Source organism: Mixophyes fleayi, chromosome 4, assembly GCF_038048845.1.
Source record: "Mixophyes fleayi isolate aMixFle1 chromosome 4, aMixFle1.hap1, whole genome shotgun sequence".
Classification (NCBI taxonomy): Eukaryota; Metazoa; Chordata; class Amphibia; order Anura; family Limnodynastidae; genus Mixophyes; species Mixophyes fleayi.
In genome coordinates this window covers 114,287,983-114,315,882 of record NC_134405.1, presented here as the reverse complement: position 1 = coordinate 114,315,882, position 27,900 = coordinate 114,287,983, and the positions used below count along the sequence as shown (strand labels likewise).

Genomic DNA, 27,900 nt, shown 5'->3' with positions numbered 1-27,900 from the left:
GCTACGCAGCAAGCTGCCCTGCACTGTGTATCCAGAAAACTATCTATCATAGCCAGCATTAACTTTTTAAGTAATTTGTACTACAGTAGCTCTTCTGTGGGATTAGACCAGACAGGCTAGGATTCGCTCCCCACGCGCATCAATGAGCTTTGGGACACCAGGACCCTGTCGCAGGTTAACTGGTTGTCCTTTCTTAAAACGTTTTGGTAGGTACTAACCACTGCATACTAGGAACACCCCACAAGACCTGGGGGTAAATGTATTAACCTCCGGTTTCTTCAACTCCCGCGAGTTCGGCGTCTTCGGCGCTTAAATTTAAAGTGGCGCTGCCGAACTCGCGGGAGTTGAAGAAACCAGAGGTTAATACATTTATCCCCTGCTGTTTTGAAGATACTCTGACCCAGCCATCACAATTTGACCCTTGTCAAAGTCGCTGAGATACTTACACTTGCCTATTTTTTCTGCTTCTAACACATCAACTTCAAGAGCTGAAGTTTACTTGCTGACTAATATATCTCACCCCTTGGCAGGTGACATTGTACCGATATAATTAATGTTATTCACTTCACTTGTCAGTGGTTTTGATGTTGTTTTGTTGATCTGTGTATGTTTTTGGTTTAAACGCTTAACCACAGTCTCTTGGGTATCCTATAAATAAATAGCGTGTACTGTAATAACCTGTGACCCTCGGGGTGGTAGACGGGTCTGTTACCAGTAGATGGCGATCTCACCTCTTTACTTGGTGCAAGAAGCCTGTGTGACAGATCCTGCACTTCACACTGCAGACTCTCCCCTTATATAAACTGTCTTTTCGACACTTCCCGGTGGGACAGACAGACATACGATGAGCTCCATCTCTTCCATCGGATTGCCTCATGTTCGCTCTGTGACCCAGCCCTCCACGTAGTTCTAACAGCAGAGGGAACCGGTGCACTCCTTCCAAAGTTTGCAAAGTGTGCGCCGCTGCCACTGCTGGTTGGGCTACAGAGGAGGAGGAGGGGAGACAGACTCACTCACTCCCAGCCAGGTCTGTGCTCTTCCGGCTCCATGTGTTGGTAATGTCCGCAGGACAGGAACAGAAACCTTATAAGAGGCATCGCTGTGACCCGGCCTGGGCTCTCTTCATGTGCATGGAGGGCAGGTCTGGGGCCTAGGACAACTCATGGAGAGATCACTGTGGGACAGAACAGGTTGGTAGACTGGAGTGTACTAGTCTATAAGTATAAGCTACAGCTGTGATCAGGAGACTCTAAACTATGTTACAACGTTCCAGATATAAAAGTATCTAACTACCAGAATCGAACTTTACTGCACGTTATAACTTCGTTATTGTGACATGGTAGATATTTACTTTCTTTTAAATCTGTTTCTATGTTTAGTTATTGTTTTGTGAAATCAAAGACTTGGTAGTAACAAATTTGAACATGTTTGTTCTTTTCACGTCGATTTGTTACACAGTAGTGGGACAAGAGTCACTATGTAATTCACACATATAACTTGATATGCCTGAATTTGTATGTGGCATATACAACTGAAAGCTATTGTTCTGTTTGTGTCATTAAGGCTCTGACAATCTCTGTAGTTTCCTACAGCTTGAGCACAGCTCTGTATTTTAATACATTGCCACAAATACACCCAAATCATTTGTTTTGTGTTGTTATGTATGTTATGTTGTGTGGCTATGATTAAATGACTAAAAAAATGTGCTTGTAAGTGAAAAAGTCTGCATTCTAAATGAGGTGTAGGAATGCTTCTGAATATTTATGCAAAAGTGTCAATGGCTCAATAGAATTTAATAGGGGGACATTTATGACATATTTTTGAAGAAAATGGACAGTAATAGCAACCTATAAGGGTTGTTTTTTTAGTTTTCTAACCTGTTGTAGAAACATAAGTCTGTTTGCTTTGGCCAACACCATCTTGTGTGCAATCACGTATTGAAAAGTTTTCATGTTTTACATTTTATTGTATTTTTCATGTGGTTTGCAGTCCATTACCATATATTGAAATATGTGAAATGAGTTAAAAATGTGAATAAGTCCATACACACAGCTCTCAAGTTACAATTTAAACAATGAGGGTGTATGCTTAAACCCTTGCTTCTGGTTCGGTTGGGTATTTGGTATTCCTAATAGTAATTTAGAATTGATGGGAAAGCCCAGGGTGAATGTACAGTTATACAGGAAATTAACTTGTTATAGCAATTAATAGGTTGATTCTCATTAACCTTTTCTTTCATAAATTGTCTGATATTTATACATGAGCAATACCAACTAGATAAGGTACATCAGGCCAAAACCAGCCTTTTTGCCCCAGGACCTGTTTCAGGACCAGTCAGGTTGTTGAAGTGTCTGAATAATTGTTCATCACACGAAGGTGCATGCAGAAAGAGTCTTTAGCAACCTGTTTGCTTCATCACCATTTATTTATATAACGCAGCGCTGTACAGAGAACTCATTCACATCAGTCCCTGCCCCATTGGAGCTTACATTCTAAATTCCCTAACATACACACACACAGACTAGGGTCAATTTTGATAGGAGCCAATTAACCTACTAGTATGTTTTTGGAGTGTGGGAGGAAACCGGAGCACCCAAAGGAAACCCACGCAAAAACGGGGAGAATATACAATCTCCACACAGATAAGGCCATGGTCGGGAATTGAACTTATGCCCCAAGTGCTGTAAGGCAGAAGTGCTAACCACTGAGCCACCGTGCTGCCCATGTTTGCTTGTACTATTAGTGGTGGTATGGGTCCACCAAGATTTTAAAAGTCCAAAGCATACCTGCAGTCAGCGTTCAGAAATTGAAGGAATAACTTTACAGCCTGATTTATCTTCCCAGTGAAATCTCCCAGATCCAGGAAGTGTTTTGGTCATTTTGAACAACTTTAGCCCAAAAGTACATTGTGTGCATGAATAAAATGGTTGGGCCTACACAAATTAATGTAATTATATAAAAAAAAAAAAAAGATCAAACAATGGCACTACTGGCCATCTTGTGTTACCAGCAAATAACTCTTTCATTTAAATTAGGCCGTTTTGAATTTTGGGAATGATTTTTATTTTCTCATTGTATCCGATTTCTATTCAATAGGTGATTTTGTGGGATTGGATGGATTACCCAGGCCAAGTTCACAAATGAGATGTCCTGAAAAGAAGAGGCGCAAATCAAATTTGCAGGTAATTCTCACATAAAGGCACATATTACTATTTTACAGTGTTTTGTTTTGTTTTTACCAAAATGTGTATAAACATTGAGTTAAATATATTTTCTCTGTACAAATTGTTTTCTAGCACAGTAGTTGGTGATTGAGAACTGCAAAAATTACTTGAAATAATATTTTTATTTTACTTTTCTCTAAAATGTTATACCTTTTAATTCAAATATTTTTAGCATGAGTTGTCGAGTTCTGCTTTGAGGATATCGCATAAGAACATAACATACACATTTCCTTGGTAGTTGGATAGTGCATATAGCAGCCTTGCAAGAGGGAAGTGACTGGTTTAGTTCCTTGACACTCTCCAGTGTGCTGTCATGCTTATCAAAATATTGATATTGTTTCACTGCTGGCAAAGTCTTTTACATATATAGTTGTAAAGTTAACCTATTGTATTTGTCAACATGCAATTATTTTGTTACTTTCAAATTCGACTTTTTTTTTTTTTTTTTTTTTTTTTTTTTGTACTGTAGTGCTTTTGTGACCTTTTTTGGGTTTTTTTTTTTTCCTCTCCCTATAGGGTTCGGCACTTCCTTCTCTCTCAGAATATGCTCCACCAACAAACACAAGCTCCAACCATCTCGTAGCCTCCAATCCTTTTGATGATGACTATAGTGCATCTGCTCTTTCAGGGTACACCTATTTTGGTAAACCTGGATATGCCAACATTGAAAGCTTTAACAATTTTAAGATACCACCTAATACGTCACCAAAAAGGTCTTTGCGAAATGGTGACACTCAAAGCTTCAGAGATCAGCCGTCTTTTTCTAAAGACATGAAGGGAATGCCATTCGGGAAAACCTTCTCCCTCAATGTTGGGATGCAGGACAAGTCAAACTTTGACAATGAGTTATTTTTTAACAGTGGACTAGGTCAAACTATTGTCATGCCAGGACAGCACTTTAGATCTAACAACAGTCAAAATGTCTATCACATGACACATCTGAATTCTGGTCAAAGAAATGACTTTCAGGTTTCATCTTATAGGCTCCAAGGCAGCAAAGTGAATTTTAGTCATCAGCTGGAAAGCAGCCATCCGTTTTCACCAACACAACCTATCCTTATGCACCCAACAATGTCTAACCCCAAGCAAGAATTTATTTCTATACCAAGTAGACATTTTAACTTGAACTCTGCCACATCTGAAGAAAATTCAAATTCAGATCCTCACCCCTATTCTACTACAAGTTCAAAAAATTGTAAAAGACAGATGGCTGGTCCAAAAAATTCCCAATTTGATACTGTAGACCTGACCAATTGCGGAACTAACGGAGCGCGTATTAAGCCTTCTAGACTGGCAAAAGGTGATGTAACATCAAGTGAAAAATGCAGTAGATGGCTTCTCCAATCTGGTTTCTGCAGCGATTTATCCACAGACATTTTGTACCCCTGTGGCATATGTTGTATTGAAGTTAATAATGTCGAGGACGCCGTCATGTGTGAAGTTTCCTGTCAGAAGTGGTTTCATCGAAGATGCACTGGACTGACTGAAATTGCCTATACACTACTCACTGCTGAAGCCTCTGCAATTTGGGGTTGTGATTCCTGTATGGCCAAGAAGGATGTTCAGTTGGTGCAAACTCGAAAATTGATTAAGTAATGAGCCATCCGCCTATTTTGACCACACATTTTTTTTTTTTTTTTAAAAAGTGCCTTGTTTCCATGTCCAGTTGCCATGTACAGGAATAGCCATGATGATCATATGATGATGAACTCTATGTATGTTATAAACCAACCCATATTCATCTCAATAGTTACAATCCTTATTTTTCACATCACATTGGCAGTACGTATTGAATTAAGCAGTTCTTGTCAAAATCATTTTTTTGTTTCATTGTTGTGGATAAAAATTATGGTGACCATCATTCAACTAAGTTTACAGCTACAAAGATACCAAAACTGAGCTCATCTCTTTTAGTATATTGTGTACACAAATTGTTTTCATACTGAGCCATCATCTCACAATCTGGGTCACTGTTGAAATGTCTTCAGTCCTTTGAATTTCTCCATTTGTCTTTTCTGCCAGATGCCCTGATCAAGATATGCTGCTCTAAAATCTATTGCACTATTTAAAATTATATTTTTATTTAATTTTTTTTTTTTGTAATCAACAAGGATGTTAAAGGGGAGCAAAAAAATTTAAAACCTGAACAGAGATTATGAACGTAAATTGCGTAGTGGAAATTGTATAGAAAGACTTGCCTGCGTTTATGGACATGCGTTATGTTTGCATGGGAGGTTGACATTAGAAATTGTGTATATTTTAATCTCAGCACTTGGCACACAATCCCTTTTTAAATGTGACTTCTAGATTTAACCATGAAATGGCTTGAATATTTATAAAATTAGCACTTTGAAGTACAGTTCATAGATTAATTGCTGTTTGGGCTGGAATTATGTTAGCTATGAGTTACAGTGTCTTACTTTTCTTTTCTTTTTTTTTTTTGCGAGGCCACAAACATTAAAAAAATAAATAAGTGCCTGTGTCATGATACAGTTGACAGCCAAAAGGCTATTGAAGGGTTGACACTGTGAGGGACAATATGCAATATTGAATAGACTGTCTACAGAGGTGACATCAAATATATGACCTGCACACTTTGCGTGGTGCTCTGGGGTGAACTATGCTTTTGACGCATAATGAAATTGTTTGAAAAAGTTCCGTACACGTGACTTTGCTTCTCAAGCGTTGTCTTTATGCAGACAGATCAGAGCTAGTTGCTGTTCCTGTCTGTGATAAATAAAAATAAACAGTTAAATATCGGAATAAAGACAACCGTCAAAGAGCAAGTCCAGTGTGTTGGTGTTTCTCTATCTTCTCATTATGTCTGTTTAATTGCTATTAAAATAACTGAGCTTTTGATTCATACTTGTTTTAGATTGTGATTTCATTATGTTAGGAGGGATTAATAAATTGTCTTGTAATTTTGAAACATTTACCTGACACTGCCTAGACTAATGATGGTCCTAATTTTTTATAACAAGTGGTGGTGAGGAGATGAAATGAAGTATTCTGTTCCTGTGGACCAGAAGAATATTTTACTCTTCTAATAATTGGTGTAATAAAATAAAATAACTAAACCATGTCTGTTTTTTGTTCTATTTAGTAACTGACTTACATGTTCAATGTATTGTGGTACCCAGGATCATTAACCCTAGTATGGAGCTGTTGAATAAGGAGGTGAGTTCTGTTCATAGCTTTAGGTGACTTACTGCCTAGCAAAGCTTTGGTTATTTTAAGAAATGTTTGACTACAACCAAGAAGCCACTGAGTTAGGCTTAGGTAGGGTCCCTTGATAGCACAGAGCAATGATGAGGCTCCTGTCACATTGATGCAGGAAAATGAAGGTGTCAAACGCATCTCTGTATCTAATGACGTTAATACATCCAACTTATTTCTGGAGTGGATAGAATTAATTTAAGCCTAAAAATTTGGGATCAACAGCTTTATGCATATGGGCAGGCCTACCACCTCAAACATATAGCAAAGTCATTTTTTGCGTTAACTTCCTAGAAGGCTCCATAATATTGTTGCCTTTACATAGGGACATTTAGACTTCACTTTCGTGCATTGTTTCTATAGTGCCTAATACTGCAGCTCTGTACAATCGGACAACTTTATTCAGCAGAGCTTACAATCTAATTACCCAAGCACAGGCACGGAAACACATAGTATGAGCATTATTTAATTTTTTTTTATCCAGAACCTAGCTAACCTAAGAGTATACTTTAAGAGATATAAATATAGCCAGTGGAAACAACAGAGAGTAAATATGGAGATAAACTTTTGCAGTGTAGCATTGATAACCTATGAACCATTTAGTCTTGCTCTTGGTGCACCATAAAAGGAGCTTGGCGTCCCCAGGAGCTATTTTAAAAGTATAGAATATACTCTAGAGCTTTACTGAAAGATATGTAACCTGCAGCTACAGTACTGGAAGGGGAGGTTGGGGAACATTCATGTAGTTTATGAACTCCCTGGAAATTCACAAGGGACTAATTTTATTTGTAGTAGCAGCAGCAGCAATGCACATGTTCTGAAATGTTTCATTAATGCTTATTTGTTGTGTTTCCCAAGCAACAAACCTCTCTGGCAGTCAATTGTATCTGCAGTGACTCATGTGAATAATGATTGTGGTCATGTAAGCTCAGTAGTCACTAGGGCACTTGCTAACGAGACATTAGCAGTGACTGTATTACATCATGATGTAAATTACTATGTTTAAAATGGTTGTTTTGATCAAACTGCATAATGGCTTATCTGTCATTTAGTTAAACCACATCATGTGCTGAGTTTTTGATAGTCTTTGAAAATGTCAGTACATCACTCACACTGTCAATCCTTCGGGTACAGATTATAATGATCAGTTGACAGCTATCTTTAAGACCACCCACATTACACTTCTATTCGTCTGAAAGCAGGTCAGCAGATCTGAGACATAAAGTTCAAGGGTTACCTAATGAATGCATGGCACAGCTCCCTGCCTTTCAGGTAGGCCACTGAAATGGTTGCCCTGCCCAATTTATGATCTAATCCTCCAGTAACTGTCAGTAAGTAGCTGCCTCTAACAGTTGTACAGTGTTAGGGATGGCGACATTAACTCTAGAATTACTAACATTCTAAATGCAGGCAGAATACAAGGCTGCGCTTAATGGCCAAAAGGTCGTTGGAATGTTCACAGCAGCACAGACACTGTAGCGGATGTGATGACATTGTAGGAAAAGCCTGTCCATGTGTCTTGGGAAAAACAAGGTTGCATGTAATGGGCAGTGTCATCATGTGATGGAGGTAAATGTGGCTAATAGGAAGCCACAGCCTGAGTTTAGTTGTCTCTGCTAACTGTGGTATTGGGCAATTGGCTTGTTTTGGAATGAGCCCAATGTTAGCAGATCATTATTGGGTATGTTTTTAATCTCTGTTGAAAGATGAGCATGATTGGGCTGTGTGTATAGTCCTCTTCTGATCGCACTAACAAGCTACTGTGAAGCCAGAAAATACCCTACAGTTCAGCCCATGGCACAAATGGCTACATTTAACACTGATCTGTCACTCTGCACATGCGTTGTGGTATTAAAAAAACGGAAGCAGCAGGATCCCCCAACACCTCAAAATAATGAGTTTAGGCTTCTACCCCAATGATGCAGGAAGATTGTTGTAAACCGTGCACCTTTAATATGAAACTAAGTTCATAATCCATAATGTTTTGTAAGGATGAGGTAATTCTAACATATATGAAGCTCTTTCCAAGAAAGCCTTGTACAGTGTTGAGTGAGATAATAATGTCTCGACCTCTGTGCCACATAATGGATTTATTGAATATTACAATGACTAGCAATCTAATTACACAGTTTGAATTTCTTCCTTTATTTAAATGTCAGCTAGCTTTCAGACGTTTGCATGTATTTCCTTCAACAGCCACCCTTGACACTGAACTCCTTACCAACAACAGCTTGTTGCTATGCAACATAATGGGTTAGGATATTAAGGGTATTCTCTTTAGAGCCTGTTGAACTCCAAGGAATACATTGTTTATCTGATGCAAAAGTAACCAGGTAATTGGCAAAATAGTAACATTCAGGTACAGTGTGCGTCAATGAACTCTTTTGTGAACACGAGCAATTGGTCTAAATCCCACTGGAGGTTTTTTTCTTCTTCTCCCCATATATAAGCACCACAGTATATAGTGAATGGTATGAATGCTATACCTTTAAAAGTTCTGGTAAGAACTCTGCACAAAGCTGTGAAGAACTAGCAGAACAAAAAAACACAACCACACTGAGGTTTGGCTTGGATACAATTCTGAATGGAGGATCGGCTCTCAAGCTATGGTGCAAGAGAGCCTACTGCTCATACAATCTAGTTAAATTTTCCAGCGCAGATGGATCCCAAGAAAAGAAAGACAAACTATACTGTAGCCTACATCTTGTTTATAGAATAAATATTTTACACTCGCCTATTGCTAGGTGGAAAAAGAACATTTAACCAAGAGAGCACTTTTCCTAGTGTGTGTGCAAATTCCTTACTTTATAGGCATTAAAAAGAAAAGAATGGAGAAAAAAATGTAGTCTATGATTAGTAACTAAATGAAAGTTCATTTGCCAACCTAATAAGGGTAAAAACAGAACCTCATATCTGTATTTCTACATGTGATTCATAACATTGAAGGAAGTTTGTGATAGGTACACATTCTTGAAATGTGAAAAATAAAATAGTGCATACTACGTGTATATACAGGGTGGTCAACTTGAAGTCGGCTACCTTGGAAGCAATTTTTTTTTTAAATGGGACAGCAGTCACGTGACATCAAACAGACGTAGAATTTCATAAAAACAATGGAGTTCTTTGTTTTAATGTAACTATTCGTTCTCAAGTTTTCTATTGCAGGTAGTGACATTAATGACAATGACCTATTAAAGTAATTCTATTGTTTTTGAATAAGCATTGCCCAAGTGATTGTATTGTGTTTCCAACACACAAAGTAATTTATTTTAGCAGATGTAACATTTAACAGTTCAATACATGATTATAATACAGTACAGCCAATACCAAAAGATAAATACATACCGCTGCATTCGTATGCGCTCGCTGCGCTCCCACGGGTACCAGTGGACAGTACATCACTCTAGAATACTGTGGTCAGAGTAGACTGAGGCTAGTGGGAGCACAGCTATGATTATATACATTCAGTGTTAGAGAACAATGCAGATGATGTGGCTTGCTTCTATAGGTCCATACTTCAGATGGGTCCAGTGTAAACAGGTCATAGGCTAGTTCAAACAACCCCCTCAAAGGCTGAGGGTCAACATTCCAGATGATACTCCCACCCAGAAACCAGTTACAACTAGTCCATTAGCATTTTACAGTTTGGTATCACTCTGACTGTTCCCTAACATCAATAACTAGAGTATGCAATATGCGATCTTTTCGGCGAATGAACCGGACAGCTGCTGATAAATAGGGGATTAAAATGATATCAGACATGACACATTTACTATAACCTGAACCTTAAATAACACTGAAGTGTACATATAATCATATTATATAAACTAATAATAAACTAAATACAATCTGCTCATAAATCACTGTGGATTGGAATCAATATAAATATTAAAATATAAATAACTAAATGTATTGTAAGTGTGTGCGTGCGTATTTTACCGCGTGATCGCACTATGCCACGTGTAGCGTGGCATACTGAGTGCAATCGCACGATAAAACAATATTAACCAATATACTTTCGTTCATCCAATTATACGACTTCGACAGACCCTAATACAAACAGAACGTGTTGAGATTGTCTTGATATCCGGAGAATGAAGCACACGTTATAACAAATGATTTCAACCAACATCATTGGCAAATTTAAACAATTTTTCTGAACCTATTGAATTTTGCTTACAAACCTTAAATAAAGAATATTAAAAACAAAACAATTGACCTGAGAGCTAATGGGCCGGCCCCGAAATTGTTTTGGGGCTCCACTGTATGGCATAATGTTATTTGGGGGCACTTTCTGTATGGCATATTACAACATTCATCCACATAATGAGACAAACATTTCCATCCTACACCATTTCAAGAACATATCTGGATCCATCATCAATTCCTGGTCAGTGGTATTCTAGTTTGCTGTGGGAGGGGTAGCTGTGAAACGTAGATATCTGTTCAATTTCAGGCATCATTTCATGCACTATGATCTCTTTCTTGCTGTTTCTTTGCATTAGTGTCATAACTACAGGGATAGCAGCCTGGCCCTAATGCTGCCATTATTGTTGGAAGATTTTGCATCGGGACTGAGTGTTGTGTGTGGACTGCACATTTATAACCAGGATTATTTATGTCTAACACTTCCGTACACACAAACTCTGAATCCCAACATGGACAGAAATATCTGCAGCAGATTATGAGAAAACCCACTGAAATCCAAAATGATTTCCCTCTCTAAATATATTTTGTATGTATTTGCTTTAGACGCTTGTCTGTCCATCTGTTAATGTCAGTCAGATTCTATGCTCTGTCCCTGCTTTACTGACGGCCATAGAAACTCATTATGTTGTCAGTCACATAAGCTCTCGTCAGGCTAGAAAGCAGAAGACTGATATCCTGTTGACAAGATAACTAGCATTCGTTTTCACTTGAGTAAACCGGGATGGCTGAATAATGTATTCCCTGAATAAGTCTCTGCTGCTAATGTATTCTATGTACAAACCAATTGAAACTGTTGCAGTAAGTGGCTTTAGCACCTTGCCTATCCTTGCAACCTGTTGTGGAATATGTAGATGTTGCTGACCGTGTCAATGATAGAAAACATTACATTTAGGAACAGCCATTGGATAAGTTGTACTGGAGACCGTGTTAATTCTTATATTTACTTCTTGTAACGTTGACCTAGTCTCTTTATGAATGCCAATGAGCAGTAGCAACTAATTTAACTTTCTTGGGAGTGGAGGACAGATTGCAGTCTTCCCGGTGTGGTGTGTACATGTTTTGATTGATGACCCAGGTTGTGAACTTCTAACATAGTGGATTGATGAGATAAAAATAATTCTACGAAAGCCACCACAAACTAATGTGAGCTAATGCCTTTTCTGTAGATGTGTGATACATTTATATTTCAAACCTAGTGCCTAAGTCTATTGAACTATATAACTAGCTTCCTTTGAGTGTTGGATACAGTAGCATAATATGTTACAATTATATAACAGCAGGTTCACACAATATAATGCTATTTAATTGCTATTTGTTACAGGTGTATGCTATAATCTGCTTTGATAACTAAGAAAGGGGCTCCTTGATAGGTTGTTTTTATGTGGTTGTTTTAATTGCAATAAAGTTGTATTGTCGAATGCGATTGTACAATCATGAAATATGGTTGTGGCAGTATCATGGATTTGGGACTGTTTTGCTACCATGGGACCATTGATGGAATTATTAATTCAGCATTGTACAAGAAAGTTCTACAGAAATGTATCTGTCTGTGAACTGAGCTCAATAGAAGGAGGATCTTGCATCAAGTACACACAAGTCAGTCTACAAAAACATAGTTGAAGCACACGAAATTAGCATTTGAGTCAAAGCCCAGACCTTAATCCAATTGAAATGTTGTAACAGGACCTGAAGCGGGATCTTCACACAATTAAGCTAACCAACATTCATGGGTTCAAGCAGTTCTGTAAGGAGGAATGGGCCAAAATTCCTCCAAGCTGAGTTGTGGGGCTGATCAACAATTACTGTAAACATTTGATTGACGGAGCATCAGGCGCATTTTGATAATCACCACAGTACACTACCCCCGGCCATCATCATAGTCAGCTTCTCCTGAAGCCGAACAGCTTCCGCTACAACAATACAGAGTTTTGCAGATTGCCGGTCAAGTACTGTCTGGGGATCTCCTCTTAAAGGCACTTCTGGACCTACTTTTAGCCAAACTTAAGTGTCACTGGCTACAGACCTGTTAACATACCCAGACTAGGTCCATCTGAAGGAGGAAACGTCTTTTGTTAATGGGTTGTGGGCTATTGGCCGTGGATCTCCAACATCTGGCTTCTCCCTGAAATATGAAATATAGGCTGTGAGCACCTTCTTTTCTTTTTCCTTGATATATTTTGATCTATTGAAGGTACTTATGCAACACATTTACACTCCTTGTTATGCTTGATTATACATAAGCATATCAGAAGTGCTTCACAGTTATTCACACCGCTGCACCACCTAGGCCTCTGCACCAGGGCCACCTTAACTACTTTATGGGCCCCCGGGCAATGCAGTGTACCGGGCCCCTAAAAAAATAAAAAAATAAAATATATATATATATATATATATATTAGTGTGTGTGTGTGTGTAAAAAAAATAAATATGTATGTAGAAAAAAACGTGATTATATATATATAATCACTTTTTTTTTACATATATATATATATATATATATATAGGGGCTCCCTTAACTTACCTTAAGTCTTATCCTCTTCTTTTTTGCGCGCCGCTGAGTCTCTTCTGCCATCTTCCGTGCTGTGGTTGCAGTGAATGCTGGGCGTGACATCACGCCCAGCATTCACTGCGAGCACAGCACGGAAGAGGGGACCAGGGAGGGAGCCGGATCACCGCTGATGTGACCTGCCCATCGTGCCCAATGGAAGAGACGGCCCTGCTCTGCACCATCCAGCACAACCTCTAACTGACACCATCTTGGCCTCTGCCCCAACTAGACATCTGCACCATTCTGACCTCACCACCTTGCAGACAGGGCCATCTTTTCCATTGGGCACGATGGGCAGCTGCCCGTGGGCCCCACGGGCAAGGGGGCCCCATAGGCACGGCTCTTAATGAGAATAAATAATCCTGCAAAAGAAAAAAACCTGCAAAAAAAGCTTCAAGGGTCACTGAGCAAGTACATCTATCTATCTTTATCTCTATATATCTATATCTGTATACATCTATATATCTATACCTATATTTAGGGGCCCCGGTGCACTGCTTTGCCCGGGGGCCCATAATGTTGTTAAGATGGCCCTGCTTGCAGACCTCTACACCATAGTGGACACCACTATGCTCATTTTCCCAATGTTCCTATTGTCTCTCATTTCACTCTGGATTAGAATGAATGGTCTCATGGGCAGAGTATACCCCATGTCTCATGTCTGTCCAATCTTTATCTTCCTCACTTGCCCCTGTCATGTCTTATGTTGAATCTTGTCTGTATGCCATTCTCTTTATCTATTTGTTATGTCTCAGATGAAGATCTGAACACATTTATGCAGGAAGTCAGAAACGTAATAGCACCACTGTACCTCTGATATGCTCTCTTGACTTATACCATTATATACTGCTTTGTGCTACAATAATAAATTGTCCTGTGATATCCTCTGCAGGCACAGGGGTGTAGTGATGGGTGGCCAGTAGACTGCATTTGCTTCTAGGTACCAGTCTAAAGGGATCACATCCCACAAGTTGAAAGAGCAGCAGACGCTTTAAGCAACGAACAGTGTATATATATCTTATTGTGATTTTGCCATTGTGCTGAAAGCTATGGTTGTGCTGTGCTGCTGAAGTGACCCATATGGAACAGTATGATCAGCATGCTATTGCTCCACCCACTCACCCATTTTTAGCTGCCACCTCAGAATGGCAATTACGACCTTCTGATGAAAAGTGCACTATAGCACAGAAGTGTGCTGTGGCGGAACTACCATTGGTGCAGCAGGTGGGATGCACCGGGGCCCATGAAGATAATGAAGATAATGGGGCCCGCTGCATGGGGAACTTGCGAGCTGTGGGCCCTGGTTCCCTCCTCCCTGCTTCCCTGCACTGGGCACACATCATCATCATTTATTTATATAGCGCCACTAATTCCGCAGCGCTGTACAACACATCTCGCTAGTTCAGTCTCTGGAAATGTGTTAAGGTTTACCAAGAAGTTATTCCACAGCAATTTAATTTCTACTCATTGAAGCATTACTTTATTGGATGATACATACAAAGCGTCCATGGACTGCTTGACAGCTATTGATTTTCAGCATTTACAACAGAAGACTCCTGCTGTTTTTCTCTGGAGGGAAATCTAAATTTGGAGAGCTATAAAGTACATGGTGAGAGCACTTCTATTTATTTCATTCCAGATTACTGGTAATTGGAGAGACTAATATAGTACCAAGTTATACCCACCTTTGCATAGACTATTTCTCTCTTCCTGATCCCGGAATTGACTAGAGACTGCCTTTGCTGTTGAGCATGTGAGCCACCCGAAGGATATTTTCTGCTGATATATTTTCTATTTGATCCTTTTGAGCCATAGATATTTATTCAATAATTTTGCGATTGCTTACAATTGTTATGCTCAATTTGTTACTGTGGAAAAAATGCTATTTTAAAGTTTAATGCGATGTTCATCATTGTTTTTATGATGTTTTACTTTTTAATAAACTAATATTATTTAAGGTTCTGTGTTAGCTATGAAAGATTTTGTTTGATTTGAATTTTATCATTTTTCATGGAATTGTTAGGGCAGTCTTTTTTCTTTCTTTGTGCAGTCTCTCAGTGATGGAAAAATCAATCTCTATTGACAGCTGCTTTAAATTCGATTATTTAGCACCCAAGGAGGATATAATATATATCCCCTTCTTTGCTGTGGTACGTTCAGCGGTAGATGATCACAGCTTACATCCTGGTAACAATAGGGACCAATGATCCCTGTGATAAAAATTGTATGTGTGCATACTATCCTTGTTTAGCATCCAGACATGGTGCTGGGCAACTGCTGCATTCACATGAAGGTGCATGCAGCATAGACATATAACTATGTACTGACTTCAAATGCTGGATGCATCCCAGGAGCAGCTTAATGCATTATATGTCTGCAGGTATTTTGGTACATAGCATCGCTATAATTATTAATGTTTATTTATGGGAGAATCAACAAGCAACATATAGGACATACAAGAAGCATATATGCAAGAACAACAATAAGTTAAGCGTACACATGTTCATAAGTTACAATAGGAAAGGTATATAACAAAAAAGTGTGGTGCAGAACATGCAAGAGGTACACAGGTAGAGGAAGTGGGAGAGGACAAGAGGACAGGAGAAGGTCCTGCTCTTGAAAGCTTGCAATCTAATTGTCATATGTATGACTATTCTGAGGTCTGCTCTCACTACATAACCTTACTATATTCGTTAGAGATTTAGCAAATGTTGCATAGATCAAAAATATATTTAAAAAAAAAATGAAAAAATGGTGTTTGGTAAAGCTAATGCGAGTATAATTAAAATGTTTATCAAAGGGATCAGAATTATCACACAACAGAGCAATGACTCACGGCCGATGTAAAACAAGCCACATTGTGTGACACTAGCAACCATGACTTTGTTTTTATTATAGAAATAAAAGCACAATACAATTACCATGAAAACAGAAAGAATACAATGAATAACTCATCTGACTCATCCCCAGGAAAGAACACAACGTGCAATATACATTTACCAAAGTTATTATTCATTCGCTAAAACATGAACAATTATCATTATTAATTGATAATTAATTAAAAAATAATATGCTGAAATAAATAAAAACCTCTGATATTGGATGCTGGAAAAGTTTCCTTATTTCTCGTCTCAGCAGCGCAGCCTGTGTCTCCCCAGCTGCTGCAGAACTATAATCCCCAGCGTGCATACGCATGGCATGCTGGGACTTGTAGTTCCGCTGTTGCTGAGAAGTGTCAGGCTATCTGTTTGTGGACTACTGTGACCAATCAGGTGAGTGACAAGCTGTACAGGAAGTGGCTGGAACTGGGGACTAGAGGATGTTGTCTGTTGTTAGTAGCAACAAGCACAGCGTCTCCTGCCCGGTAGTCGGTAACATGCCCATCATGGTGAGGGATCACACGTGGCAGCAGACGGAGAAGGAGGTTTATATCTCAGTACCTTTAAAGGGAACGAAAGCATGTGAGAGCAATGTGCTGTGCACGGAGGAGTACCTCAAGGTAAATGTACCCTGTGTCTCCAGGCGATGGCTTGTTGTAGAGGAATGGGAATGTCACTGCACTATTGTAACACACACACACACACTTACAGCTGAAACAGCTATTGTCCAAATAGTTGTAAATTATGTCTAAAATCAAGTATTGTTGCACATTAAAATTTAATTAGAAAAATGTATTCCTTCTGTGCCCACCCTAAAACTATATAAAGAATAGTAGCAACCTTCTTTAACTTAACTACTATCATAGTGCGCTTACACCATCCACTGGTGTTGTTGATCATTTCAGGATCATCATCCTACTCTTTGGTCTTTGGTCTTTGTTTTGCACTTATTTTGTCTTGTATGTATGTCCCTGCTTTATGAATGCTCTGTTTCCCCCTTTGTCCAGCACGGTGGAGCCTTACAAATCAATGACAATAATAATAAAAGGTATCCTGGTAGATAGCACTTGGGTGCAGATGGCCCCAAATATAAAAATGATGTAGTATGTACAGTATAATTGATGAACGCATTCCAATGTTTTAGTAAAATAAGTGCAAAAATTCAGTCATCTAAAGAATGTGCCTTTATATGATATAAAGTTCTATAATACCAAAACATTCCACAGGGAGAAATTATAAAAGAAAATCTAGTACATGCTGTGGAAGTATTTATGATTTATTTTTAGATATTTAGTAGATAATAAAAGATAATAAGGTTATTATATAGAACACATTGCTTACCTGCTATAGGAGAATGAGAATTATACAACACTTTTTCACTAAGACACCAGTGCACTCATCAATTATTTTCATTGCACTTGCTCTATTATGTTTTTCTTATTGGGTTCCTCTGCCGCAGTGTTTTTTTTGCAAAGTTATCTTGTGGAAGAAGACTGGGACTTCTGCCATCTCCTGGCGGAGGTCTGTGGACCAAGATTTGTTTGTAATTATTTTGAAAAGGGTTATACTCGTCAGTTGGGGCTACATTTGTCCTTTCCTAAATACCTTCAAGAAGCTATACTTTGAGGATGCCCTAACACACTGACAGGAAAATTAATCTAATTAAAGTATCCACTAATTATTTCGCTACATCTTCCATGGTGAAATCTACAAAACATGATCTGCTGGAGGAACCTGGCTCTTGGACTTGAAAATGTATTGCAGTCCCCATTTAGTCAGTTTAAATCTGTCAATTTTTCAGGATAAAATGTTTAATTATTTGATTTCCTGCTGCTTTCTCCTACGTATAACTGGAACATGTGCTGATCACCTTCGGAGCTGCTTAGCTCTCTGTCTAGCAGGGAAGATCTGACACAGCAGCTCTAAGGCTTTTCAGCTGCTGTGTTGGATATCTGCTGCTATGGAAATAGCCAAGCAGTGCTGAAGGTAATCGACAGTCCTTGTTATAGGCAAGCACTAGGATCTTGCTAAATAGAGTGGTTGGGGAAGGGGCTTTATGGGTTGGACCGCACCAATGTAAGGAAGAGATTTAAAAAAAATATATATATATTGTAAAGTGGAAAACCCTTTTAAGACATCATCCAGCTCTGTTTAGCCTAATTGCCTTAAGATGCCCATACACACAGAAATTTATTTTTCATGCTGGCAACATTTTTGGTGAGATCTTACACACTATTGACCTGGTTCAGAGTAAAAAACAAGCAGAAGGGTAACTTATGATTGAAAGAGTCACATGCAAGTGTATGCATTTGTACGCCATACTCGGAGTTGAGGATGCGTTGGGTTATGAATCAGTAGTAGATATGTCCACTTGACAACAGACACACCCCTCAGACACTTGCTTTTGACTTGCTATGAAGCATCATTTATGGTTGAATAACCTAGCTAATACAGCAGGAAAAAGTTCCCTGCATTAGTGCAAAATAATAATACTTTATTTTAATCTTTGCTACAACCATCTGGCCAATCCTAATCTATGGACGTGTGACTTCAAAAGTTTAAAAAAGCATCTGCAAATAATTTGCAAACCTCTAATTACAAGTGGTTCACTAGTTCGGGTGTTCATCATCATCATCATAATCCACTACTCACACTTGCCCTGAACAACCCGTAAATAAAACTGCTTTTTCAGTCATATTTGCAACTGCGTCCCAGTCTGAATCTGTATAACATTGCACAAACACACCCTTACTGTACATTACCTATGTTAGGGGCCTCACGGGAGGAATGGAGACCCTCTTAGTCCAGGGGCCTCCATTCCCTTAATCCGGCCATGTGTATGTATACAATATACAAAGAGGTTTGATAGTTGGTGCTAGATTTTGTCAAACAAAGTAATTTGTCAGTAATTTGTCACAGTAGGTGACATACAACCTCCATACCAGTCCCAGTTAGAGCTATGATCTTCTTAACTCTCTTGATTTGGGAGGAATATTCTTTGGATTGCTGATTATCATCCACCTTTTGGAGGAGCTATACATACAGTATGGGTCATGGAATATCTTCTTATCAGGTTGTTATATGCTTTACAGACAAAGAGATCTGGTAGGAATATTGGCTGCACTGAATACCTCCCTATAGCGATGTATATGTCTTTAAAGCTGTATATGAATTTTAGTAAATGATGAATTAGATTGTAAAAGGGTATCTGCCCAGATTTGGCCTCGTTGTTCTCTTGTTTTCTATATGATTCATACTTCTGAGGAAGAACTAAGAGGGAGGAGGAGAAACAAGAAAGATGATGTATTGAGGCTGAATTTCATCTTGTTAGATGTAATCATATTACCATTGGGGACCGAGGAGATTTACCATCACTGGGTGTATACATATGGAATGTGGCATCTCCCACAGGGTGGAAACATTAATATTTATTAGACTTACTTAACTATATGTGATATATTCTTTTTTTTTATGTGGAAAAATCGGGAGGTTTAAAGTCAAGAGAGTTAAGATCGTAGCTGTAACTTGGACTGGCATGGGGGTTTGTATGTCACCTACTGTGACTAATCTAGTGCCAACTATCAAGCCTCTTTTTATTTTGTATTTATTCTTATGGATTAGTGTTAATCCTATTGGGTAAGGTAGAGCTACTGTGATTGTATTGGAGCACTTTGGGATAAGTTATATTCTATGCATGTGTACACTTTAATAAGGCCTGGGTAGATGTGCCTACTGTAGAGGTTAGCATATCACCCAATATTTGGGTTGGCAGCATCAGGACGGGAGCATGGCCACTTCCCAATGGGGACGTGGCTCGAATTTTTGAAATGCTAGTCTGCCCCGTTCCCTCCGCACCCATGCACCGCTACTCAGAGCAGCAGTGAGCAGAATACAACCCAACGTTCCCACCGATCAGGACAAAGATGTCCTAATCACCATTGCAGGACTGTTCTGCCTAAATCGGGACGGTTGGGAGATATGTGTAGGGATGTACACTGCTCACGCTTGAGGTATTTCATTGTAAATCATATCTGTTCTGAGCGCTATGTGAATGTGAGAGAGATGCCAGCCATATGCGGTAGCATCCATAATTATCGATTATACTTGAATATTGTGCCACTCATGTGTACAGTTCAGAGGCCTGTAGCTGGCATCATTTTCATGGTGGGGCTAATGAATGCGCTTTGGGGACATTTCAAACCCTAGAATTGGCATTGCTCTCCAGCAAACAGATGGTGAAAGATCCGCTTTAAATATTCTCCTTTGTTAAATACTAATTTATACATCATATTAATAGGACTAAATCAATAGAAGTTCATCCAACACACAGAACAAAAGAATCTCTACTATTCAGTCTGTCACTATATCACAGTGCAAAACTTTCTTTGGCTTAATCTTTCCTTTTAAACATTTGGCAGCTAAGCCACATAAATGAATAATGCATTTCAGTGAACATTGTAGATTTGTTTCTCTAAATGTTGAAAAAAATAATTGATTAAAGGCAAAAATGCCATATGGATTTATCATTGTAGACTGTAATTCACTGGTAATTTGGTCTTGTATTATGTTAATACTATTTTCATAATTCATTGCTCACTATAAATGGAATTAGATGGGCCATGAAAGTCTTAAAACATGCTTTTCCACTCAAACATTGGCTCAAATTGGAAACAGCATGAATATTAAACCTCTGTTTTTTGTTTTTCTAAAATACAGGTGAATTTCTCACCATCACTTTTTATAGATCGTTCTCTACATCTTTTGAATACCTGATTGTTTACTTAAAAACTATGGGCCTGATTCATTAAGGATCTTAACTTGAGAAACTTCTTATTTCAGTCTCCTGGACAAAACCATGTTGCAATGCAAGGGGTGCAAATTAGTATTCTGTTTTGCACATAAGTTAAATACTGACTGTTTTTTTTCATGTAACACACAAATACTTGATAGCTTATTTGTACACTGAAATTTAAAGTTGATATGTATGTGCTACATGAAAAAACAGCCAGTATTTAACTTATGTGCAAAACAGAATACTAATTTGCACCCCTTGCATTGTAACATGGTTTTGTCCAGGAGACTGAAATAAGCAGTTTCACAAGTTAAGATCCTTAATGAATCAGGCCCTATATGATTAACAGTGCTGCATTTTTTGCTGAAATCTGCTTTTCCATTCAATGGGGGGTAATGTAGTAAAGGTTGATTTGGAGATATATAGGTCTATTTATTAATAGTTTTATTGCCACATCACAGCAATAAGATAAAAATTTGGTGCAAAGTATCAAAAATATATCGACAGGGTCTCTGGGCAAATTTCAGCTGCCTCAGCTATACTGTCTTTTTGCCCTTTGATAATGTGGACCCGTACTGATTTAAATCTCTATTTTTTTTGTAATTTCCTGGCTGATTTCCTGAATCTATTGATGGCAAATTGACCTATAAATCGACACTTTTTCAAATCTCAGAAAATAAAATCACTAGAGATCGCAAAGTAACTGAAATGACAGATTTCTCAGTGATAAGTCTAGAATAGGAGGATCTATATCCAAAATTGATTTAATATATCGGAATCTACTGAAGATAAACTTGCTGGTTTCAGACACTCTAAATAAAACAAGTGAGAGGACCCCCCCTCCCTTCCCAAAATAAAACAAACAACTTTTATGTATGTACACTATGTTCAAGCATGGAGATGAATGTCCCCATTCATGTTAATGTTGTTTTCAAAGGTGTGCTAATATCTCCATTGAAATGAATATGAAAAGATCTGTTTATGGAGTTTTCCATTACTAGCCAGTTATAGTATAGTCTGACATATGAAAACCCTTCTGGAGCTGTCTGGCAAATTCCATATGATTCCCCAGAGTGCCTCAACAGCCTTGTTTTTTTTTTCCATTCGGAAGTATTAATTCGTTTGTTAATAACATTCAGCATAATTAAAGTGTTTACAAATGAATGAACCACTTAATTATGGACTTCTGAGTCTCTATTGGTGAGATAAAAAAATAACAGTTAATGCTGCTGGGTCACTTTGGGGACATGGAAGGTGTGTGTGCGCTGGAAGTAGAATCATTTGGAAATGTATCTATTAACTACAGAAGGGCTTCCAAGTTTCAGACTATCATCATCATTTATTTATATAGCGCCACTAATTCCGCAGCGCTGTACAGAGAACTCATTCACATCAGTCCCTGCCCCATTGGAGCTTACAGTCTAATTTCCCTAACACACACACACACACACAGACAGACAGAAAGGGAGACACTAGGGTCAATTTTCATAGCAGCCAAATAACCTACCAGTATGTTTTTGGAGTGTGGGAGGAAACCGGAGCACCCGGAGGAAACCCACGCAAACACGGGGAGAACATACAAACTCCACACAGATAAGGCCATGGTCGGGAATCAAACTCATGACCCCAGTGCTGTGAGGCAGAAGTGCTAACCATTAGGCCACTGTGCTGCCCTAGTGGGTCCCAAACTTTCTCAGTTCAAGGCACCCTTAGGGTCACCATAATTTTTCCAAGGCACCCCTATGCCAAAATAATTACCGGGTAGTCCCGTTTTTTGAGTAGTTGGGTCAAAATGACGTGAGATGTATTTAGACCCCTTCACCATATCACTCTTTATCCTCTTTGCCATCTCACACACTGTGTCCCCCTGTTTGCCATCTCACACACTGTGTCCCCCTGTTTGCCATCTCACACACTGTGTCCCCCTGTTTGCCATCTCACACACTGTGTCCCCCTGTTTGCCATCTCACACACTGTGTCCCCCTGTTTGCCATATCACACACTGTGTCCCCCTGTTTGCCATATCACACACTGTGTCCCTCCTGTTTGCCAGCTCACACACTGTGTCCCTCCTGTTTGCCAGCTCACACACTGTGTCCCTCCTGTTTGCCAGCTCACACACTGTGTCCCCCTGTTTGCCAGCTCACACACTGTGTCCCCCTGTTTGCCAGCTCACACACTGTGTCCCCCTGTTTGCCAGCTCACACACTGTGTCCCCCTGTTTGCCAGCTCACACACTGTGTCCCCCTGTTTGCCAGCTCACACACTGTGTCCCCCTCTTTGCCAGCTCACACTGTGCCCCCCTCTTTGCCAGCTCACTCTTTCAGCGTCTCTCTCTCTCTCTGTGCCCCCCTCCTCTCCAGCTCACTCTTTCAGCGTCTCTCTCTCTCTCTCTGTGCCCCCCTCCTCTCCAGCTCACTCTTTCAGCGTCTCTCTCTCTCTCTCTGTGCCCCCCTCCTCTCCAGCTCACTCTTTCAGCGTCTCTCTCTCTCTCTGTGCCCCCCTCCTCTGCAGCTCACTCTTTCAGCGTCTCTCTCTCTCTCTGTGCCCCCCTCCTCTCCAGCTCACTCTTTCAGCGTCTCTCTCTTTCTCTGTGTGCCCCCCTCCTCTCCAGCTCACTCTTTCAGCGTCTCTCTCTTTCTCTGTGTGCCCCCCTCCTCTCCAGCTCACTCTTTCAGCGTCTCTCTCTCTCTCTCTGTGTGCCCCCCTCCTCTCCAGCTCACTCTTTCAGCGTCTCTCTCTCTCTCTCTGTGTGCCCCCCTCCTCTCCAGCTCACTCTTTCAGCGTCTCTCTCTCTCTGTGCCCCCCTCCTCTCCAGCTCACTCTTTCAGCGTCTCTCTCTCTCTATGTGCCCCCCTCCTCTCCAGCTCACTCTTTCAGCGTCTCTCTCTCTCTCTGTGCCCCCCTCCTCTCCAGCTCACTCTTCCAGCGTCTCTCTCTCTCTCTGTGCCCCCCTCCTCTCCAGCTCACTCTTTCAGCGTCTCTCTCTCTCTCTGTGCCCCCCTCCTCTCCAGCTCACTCTTTCAGCGTCTCTCTCTCTCTCTCTCTCTGTGCCCCCCTCCTCTACAGCTCACTCTTTCAGCGTCTCTCTCTCTCTGTGCCCCCCTCCCCTCCTTCAGCGTCTCTCTCTCTCTCTGTGCCCCCCTCCCCTCCTTCAGCGTCTCTCTCTCTCTGTGTGCCCCCCTCCCCTCCTTCAGCGTCTCTCTCTCTCTGTGTGCCCCCCTCCCCTCCTTCAGCGTCTCTCTCTCTCTGTGTGCCCCCCTCCCCTCCTTCAGCGTCTCTCTCTCTCTGTGTGCCCCCCTCCCCTCCTTCAGCGTCTCTCTCTCTCTCTCTGTGTGCCCCCCCCCTCCTTCAGCGTCTCTCTCTCTCTCTCTGTGTGCCCCCCTCCCCTCCTTCAGCGTCTCTCTCTCTCTCTCTCTGTGTGCCCCCCTCCCCTCCTTCAGCGTCTCTCTCTCTCTCTCTCTGTGTGCCCCCTCCCCTCCTTCAGCGTCTCTCTCTCTCTCTGTGTGCCCCCCTCCCCTCCTTCAGCGTCTCTCTCTCTCTGTGTGCTCCCCTCCCCTCCTTCAGCGTCTCTCTCTCTCTCTCTGTGCCCCCCTCCCCTCCTTCAGCGTCTCTCTCTTTCTCTCTGTGCCCCCCTCCCCTCCTTTAGCGTCTCTCTCTCTCTCTGTGTGCCCCCCTCCCCTCCTTCAGCGTCTCTCTCTCTCTCTGTGTGCCCCCCTCCCCTCCTTCAGCGTCTCTCTCTCTCTGTGTGCCCCCCTCCTTCAGCGTCTCTCTCTCTTTGTGTGCCCCCCTTCCCTCCTTCAGCGTCTCTCTCTCTCTCTGTGCCCCCCTTTTCTTGCCTGCTTCATGTTTTGCTGTCTTCTTTCCTCTCTGCTGCTCACTGACACTGTCGGACGTGATGACGTCACGCCCGACAGTCAATGAGAATAGTGAGGAGGAGGATCTGGCGCTGGATGATCGGCGGTAAGTTCTTTTGTTTTTTCTTTATTCCCAGGGTGATTGCGGCACCTCTGTGACAGCGCCGCGGCACCCCAGGGAGCCACGGCGCACACTTTGGGAACCGCTGGACTATCCTTTTTTCATTCATTTCAGTGCACCCTTTCCTTTGAAATGAATGGGAAAATATCTGAGATTTTTAAACATTCCTGACAAATTCACATACTTAAATTGTTGGGAATTCTTAAAAATCGATACATCCTGGATTAGAGAGTTGGGACAAAGCATTCACGTTTTTTACTGGTGATTTATAGCGATTTTGATTGATTTAAAAAAAATAATAAAAAATTGTTGTTAACTTTAGTTGATCCCTCTACCTCTTAATTGAAAACCAGATCATAGCATGAATATTAACTTTCTGTTCTTTGTTTCTCTAAATTACAGGTGAATTTTCCACCTTTCCTGTTTGAAATGTTTCTCTTTGCTCCTATTGATGTTGACAAAAGCAGTGCAAAGATTGGCAATGGAATTATTCTGTTTAGTCTGTACAAGCAAGATCCTTCGGTCTGGGATGCACTTTGTGTGGCTAATAGTAAGTCTATTGTTAAACTATGCTGAGACCGAGAAAGTGAAATAAATTGTCTTGCTGGTGCTTTTGCAGCGTAAAGATGAAAAGGAAATGATCACTGTTTTGTTGAATTTTAAGTTCAGTTTTATTTTTTAGTATTTTAAGTTAATGTTTTGAATTTTTTGGTCATTTTATGTTAATATCTTGTGATTGAGTTAGTAGGGGTGTCAGAGCTGTGCAGTTGGGGCAATGAATGGCTTGTAGAGCAGTATTGAGTACTCCATTTAGACAAAAGGTTGGCATGTGGGGCACCAGTCATTTTACTAAGTAAGGACACAGGCAGGAGATTAATGTTACAAATGAAAAGAACAGTAATAAGTTTGTTCTCCTTAAAAGTGCACCTTTAACCACATTCCCAAAATGTTATAGGGATGCAAATCTCAACATATGCTTAAAAATAATCAAAATAGCTAAAAATGAAATAACTTTTCTTTATTCCAAAGTGGCTTTATACTTTAGCCTTTGCCTTCCCCAATAAAATACCATAATAATTAGACGGTGTAGGGGACGTGCCATCAGACAGCAGATGAGTGAAACAAGATTCTTGTGTTGTTTTCTTGTAAACCAAGCTTGGCTGGAGTGAGAGTGTTCGCATGCTATATCAGCCAGTAGGGGGCAGTACACAATAGAGGCATTGCCATTGTGTGTGCTGCGCTTATACTCCAAAAAATGTAGCCTATTTATTCTATACTAACTAGTGACATGATCAGCCTTTCCAAGTTAATTATGCATCAGTTATGCTAAACTCAAGATTGTTGCTTGGGTAATGAGTATACTATTTACTTTACTTCTAACTGCATATGCTCCAATATACACTAAAAAACAGAAATGACCAGTGGGTATTCACTCACATTTAAAGGCACTCTAACCTTATATTTTTTATTTTAGCTTGGTATACGTCCATTGTAGTGAATATTAAGAGAGGAATGTATAATAATATTCTTGTTATATGACTTCACCTAGTTTATGTCATGGAGCTAGAAAGTCTCACCACTCATTATAGTTCCCATGTTTCTTTTGTTTTCATCAGAATTCCTCTATCTCTACTTCTTCTGTCAGTCTAATAGAGGTGTAATAATCCTCTAATGGTCTAATGGTCAGAGATATCTGTGACCTCATTGGCGGTGGAGTACGATCTTGTTAAGGGTTTGAGCAAAGATGTAGGACACATATCCTAAATTTGCTCATAGTCTACACAGAGGGATAACACAACATGGGGGTAAATGTATGAACCTCCGGGTTCTTCAGCTCCGGCGAGTTCAGCGTCTTTACAAGGCAGCGCCGCTTTAAATTTAAGCGCTGAAGACGCTGAACTCCCTGGAGTTGAAGAATCCGGAGGTTCATACATTTACCCCATGGTGTCTAATATATACAGTCCCCTTTGCTAGATATATATATATATTTTTTTAAAGTTGATGTCCCTTTAATGGGGAAGCCGTCAGCATGTAGAACCATTTTAAATAAAGGGTAGCAAGAAAATTTCTAACCCTCAAGTAAAACAAAAGCCAATATTGCTCAGAGGTAAATAGATGAGTTTGAACATCCTAATATATTTTCTGTTACAGTATTTTTTTTTTGTAGTAAATGAAATATTATTTTAATTAAAATATAACAATAATGCATTTAACTAGAAAAATTGCTATCAATATACCCTGAAGAGAAGCAATTGATTCTAGGATGATTTTTTCATTTTTTTGTCTAATTTATTAATTTTCATGTTTTTCTCTTTGCTAATTAAAATAGAAACCTAGAATTTGATGGCAGATGAGAATCACACAGTCCTTGTAGTCTGTCCATTCTTATTCCTATTGATCAGTAGCTTTTATTACAGGTCCTCTTGGTGTAATACGTCTCGTCTCTGTAGAATGCTTTCCTCTTGTACCCAGAACTGAACACAGTATTCTAGGTGCCAACTCACCAATGACCTATATAGTAGAATCATAACAGTGGCGCTATGGTTAGCATTGCTGTGCTGCCTTAAGGCACAGGGGTCATGGATTTGATTTCAATGAAGACCTTATCTGTGTAGAGTTTCTATATGCTCCTCGTGTTTGCATGGTGCTCTAGAATGTAAGCTCCAATGGAGCATAGACCAATGTGAATGATTAGCTATGTTCTGCACAGGACTGCGTAATATAATTGGCACTATATAAATATACATAATTCCACTTCCTATGCAATGCACCATCCGACTGTCCTCCCACATTGTTTTGCTACTTTGCCAACCACTAAGTCGCCAAAATTGTGCTCCAGGAAACCTTTTTTCCACAGTAGTTGACATTTTTCAGACCTCCCAACTGTCTTGATTAAGGTGGGACAGTCACAATTTGTAGGGACTGTTCTGCCATCCCAACTTTTGTTCGGATTCTGGAGTGCAGCTGCTGCTGGTGTGCACAGCAATAGAGGGGTGTATTTGAGGTAGAGTGGTGGAGGGGGTTAGGGGCAGCTTAGCCCCGAGTGTTGCATGA

At 40.1% G+C, this 27,900-nt stretch overlaps 2 protein-coding genes across 3 annotated transcripts in view; both read left to right on the top strand.

The window, feature by feature from the left end:
* The first annotated feature begins 752 nt into the window (after positions 1-752).
* Positions 753-6,302, top strand: PYGO1 (pygopus family PHD finger 1). The gene is made up of 3 exons (XM_075208036.1): positions 753-1,190; positions 3,097-3,182; positions 3,741-6,302. The coding sequence occupies exons 1-3, from the start codon at positions 1,163-1,165 to the stop codon at positions 4,818-4,820; spliced, it is 1,194 nt and encodes a 397-aa protein (XP_075064137.1). The 5' UTR covers positions 753-1,162; the 3' UTR covers positions 4,821-6,302.
* Positions 6,303-16,497: 10,195 nt separating this feature from the next.
* DNAAF4 (dynein axonemal assembly factor 4) overlaps positions 16,498-27,900 on the top strand; it is a 28,010-nt gene continuing 16,607 nt past the window's right edge. The window contains exons 1-2 of one of the 2 annotated variants that reach the window (XM_075205211.1): positions 16,498-16,696; positions 25,249-25,396. In XM_075205211.1, the coding sequence (XP_075061312.1) occupies positions 16,517-16,696; positions 25,249-25,396 (328 nt within the window). In that variant the 5' untranslated portion in view covers positions 16,498-16,516. Of the gene's footprint in view, positions 16,697-24,742; positions 24,832-25,248; positions 25,397-27,900 lie in introns of those variants that run through there. The other variant, XM_075205213.1, reaches the window with a different exon arrangement.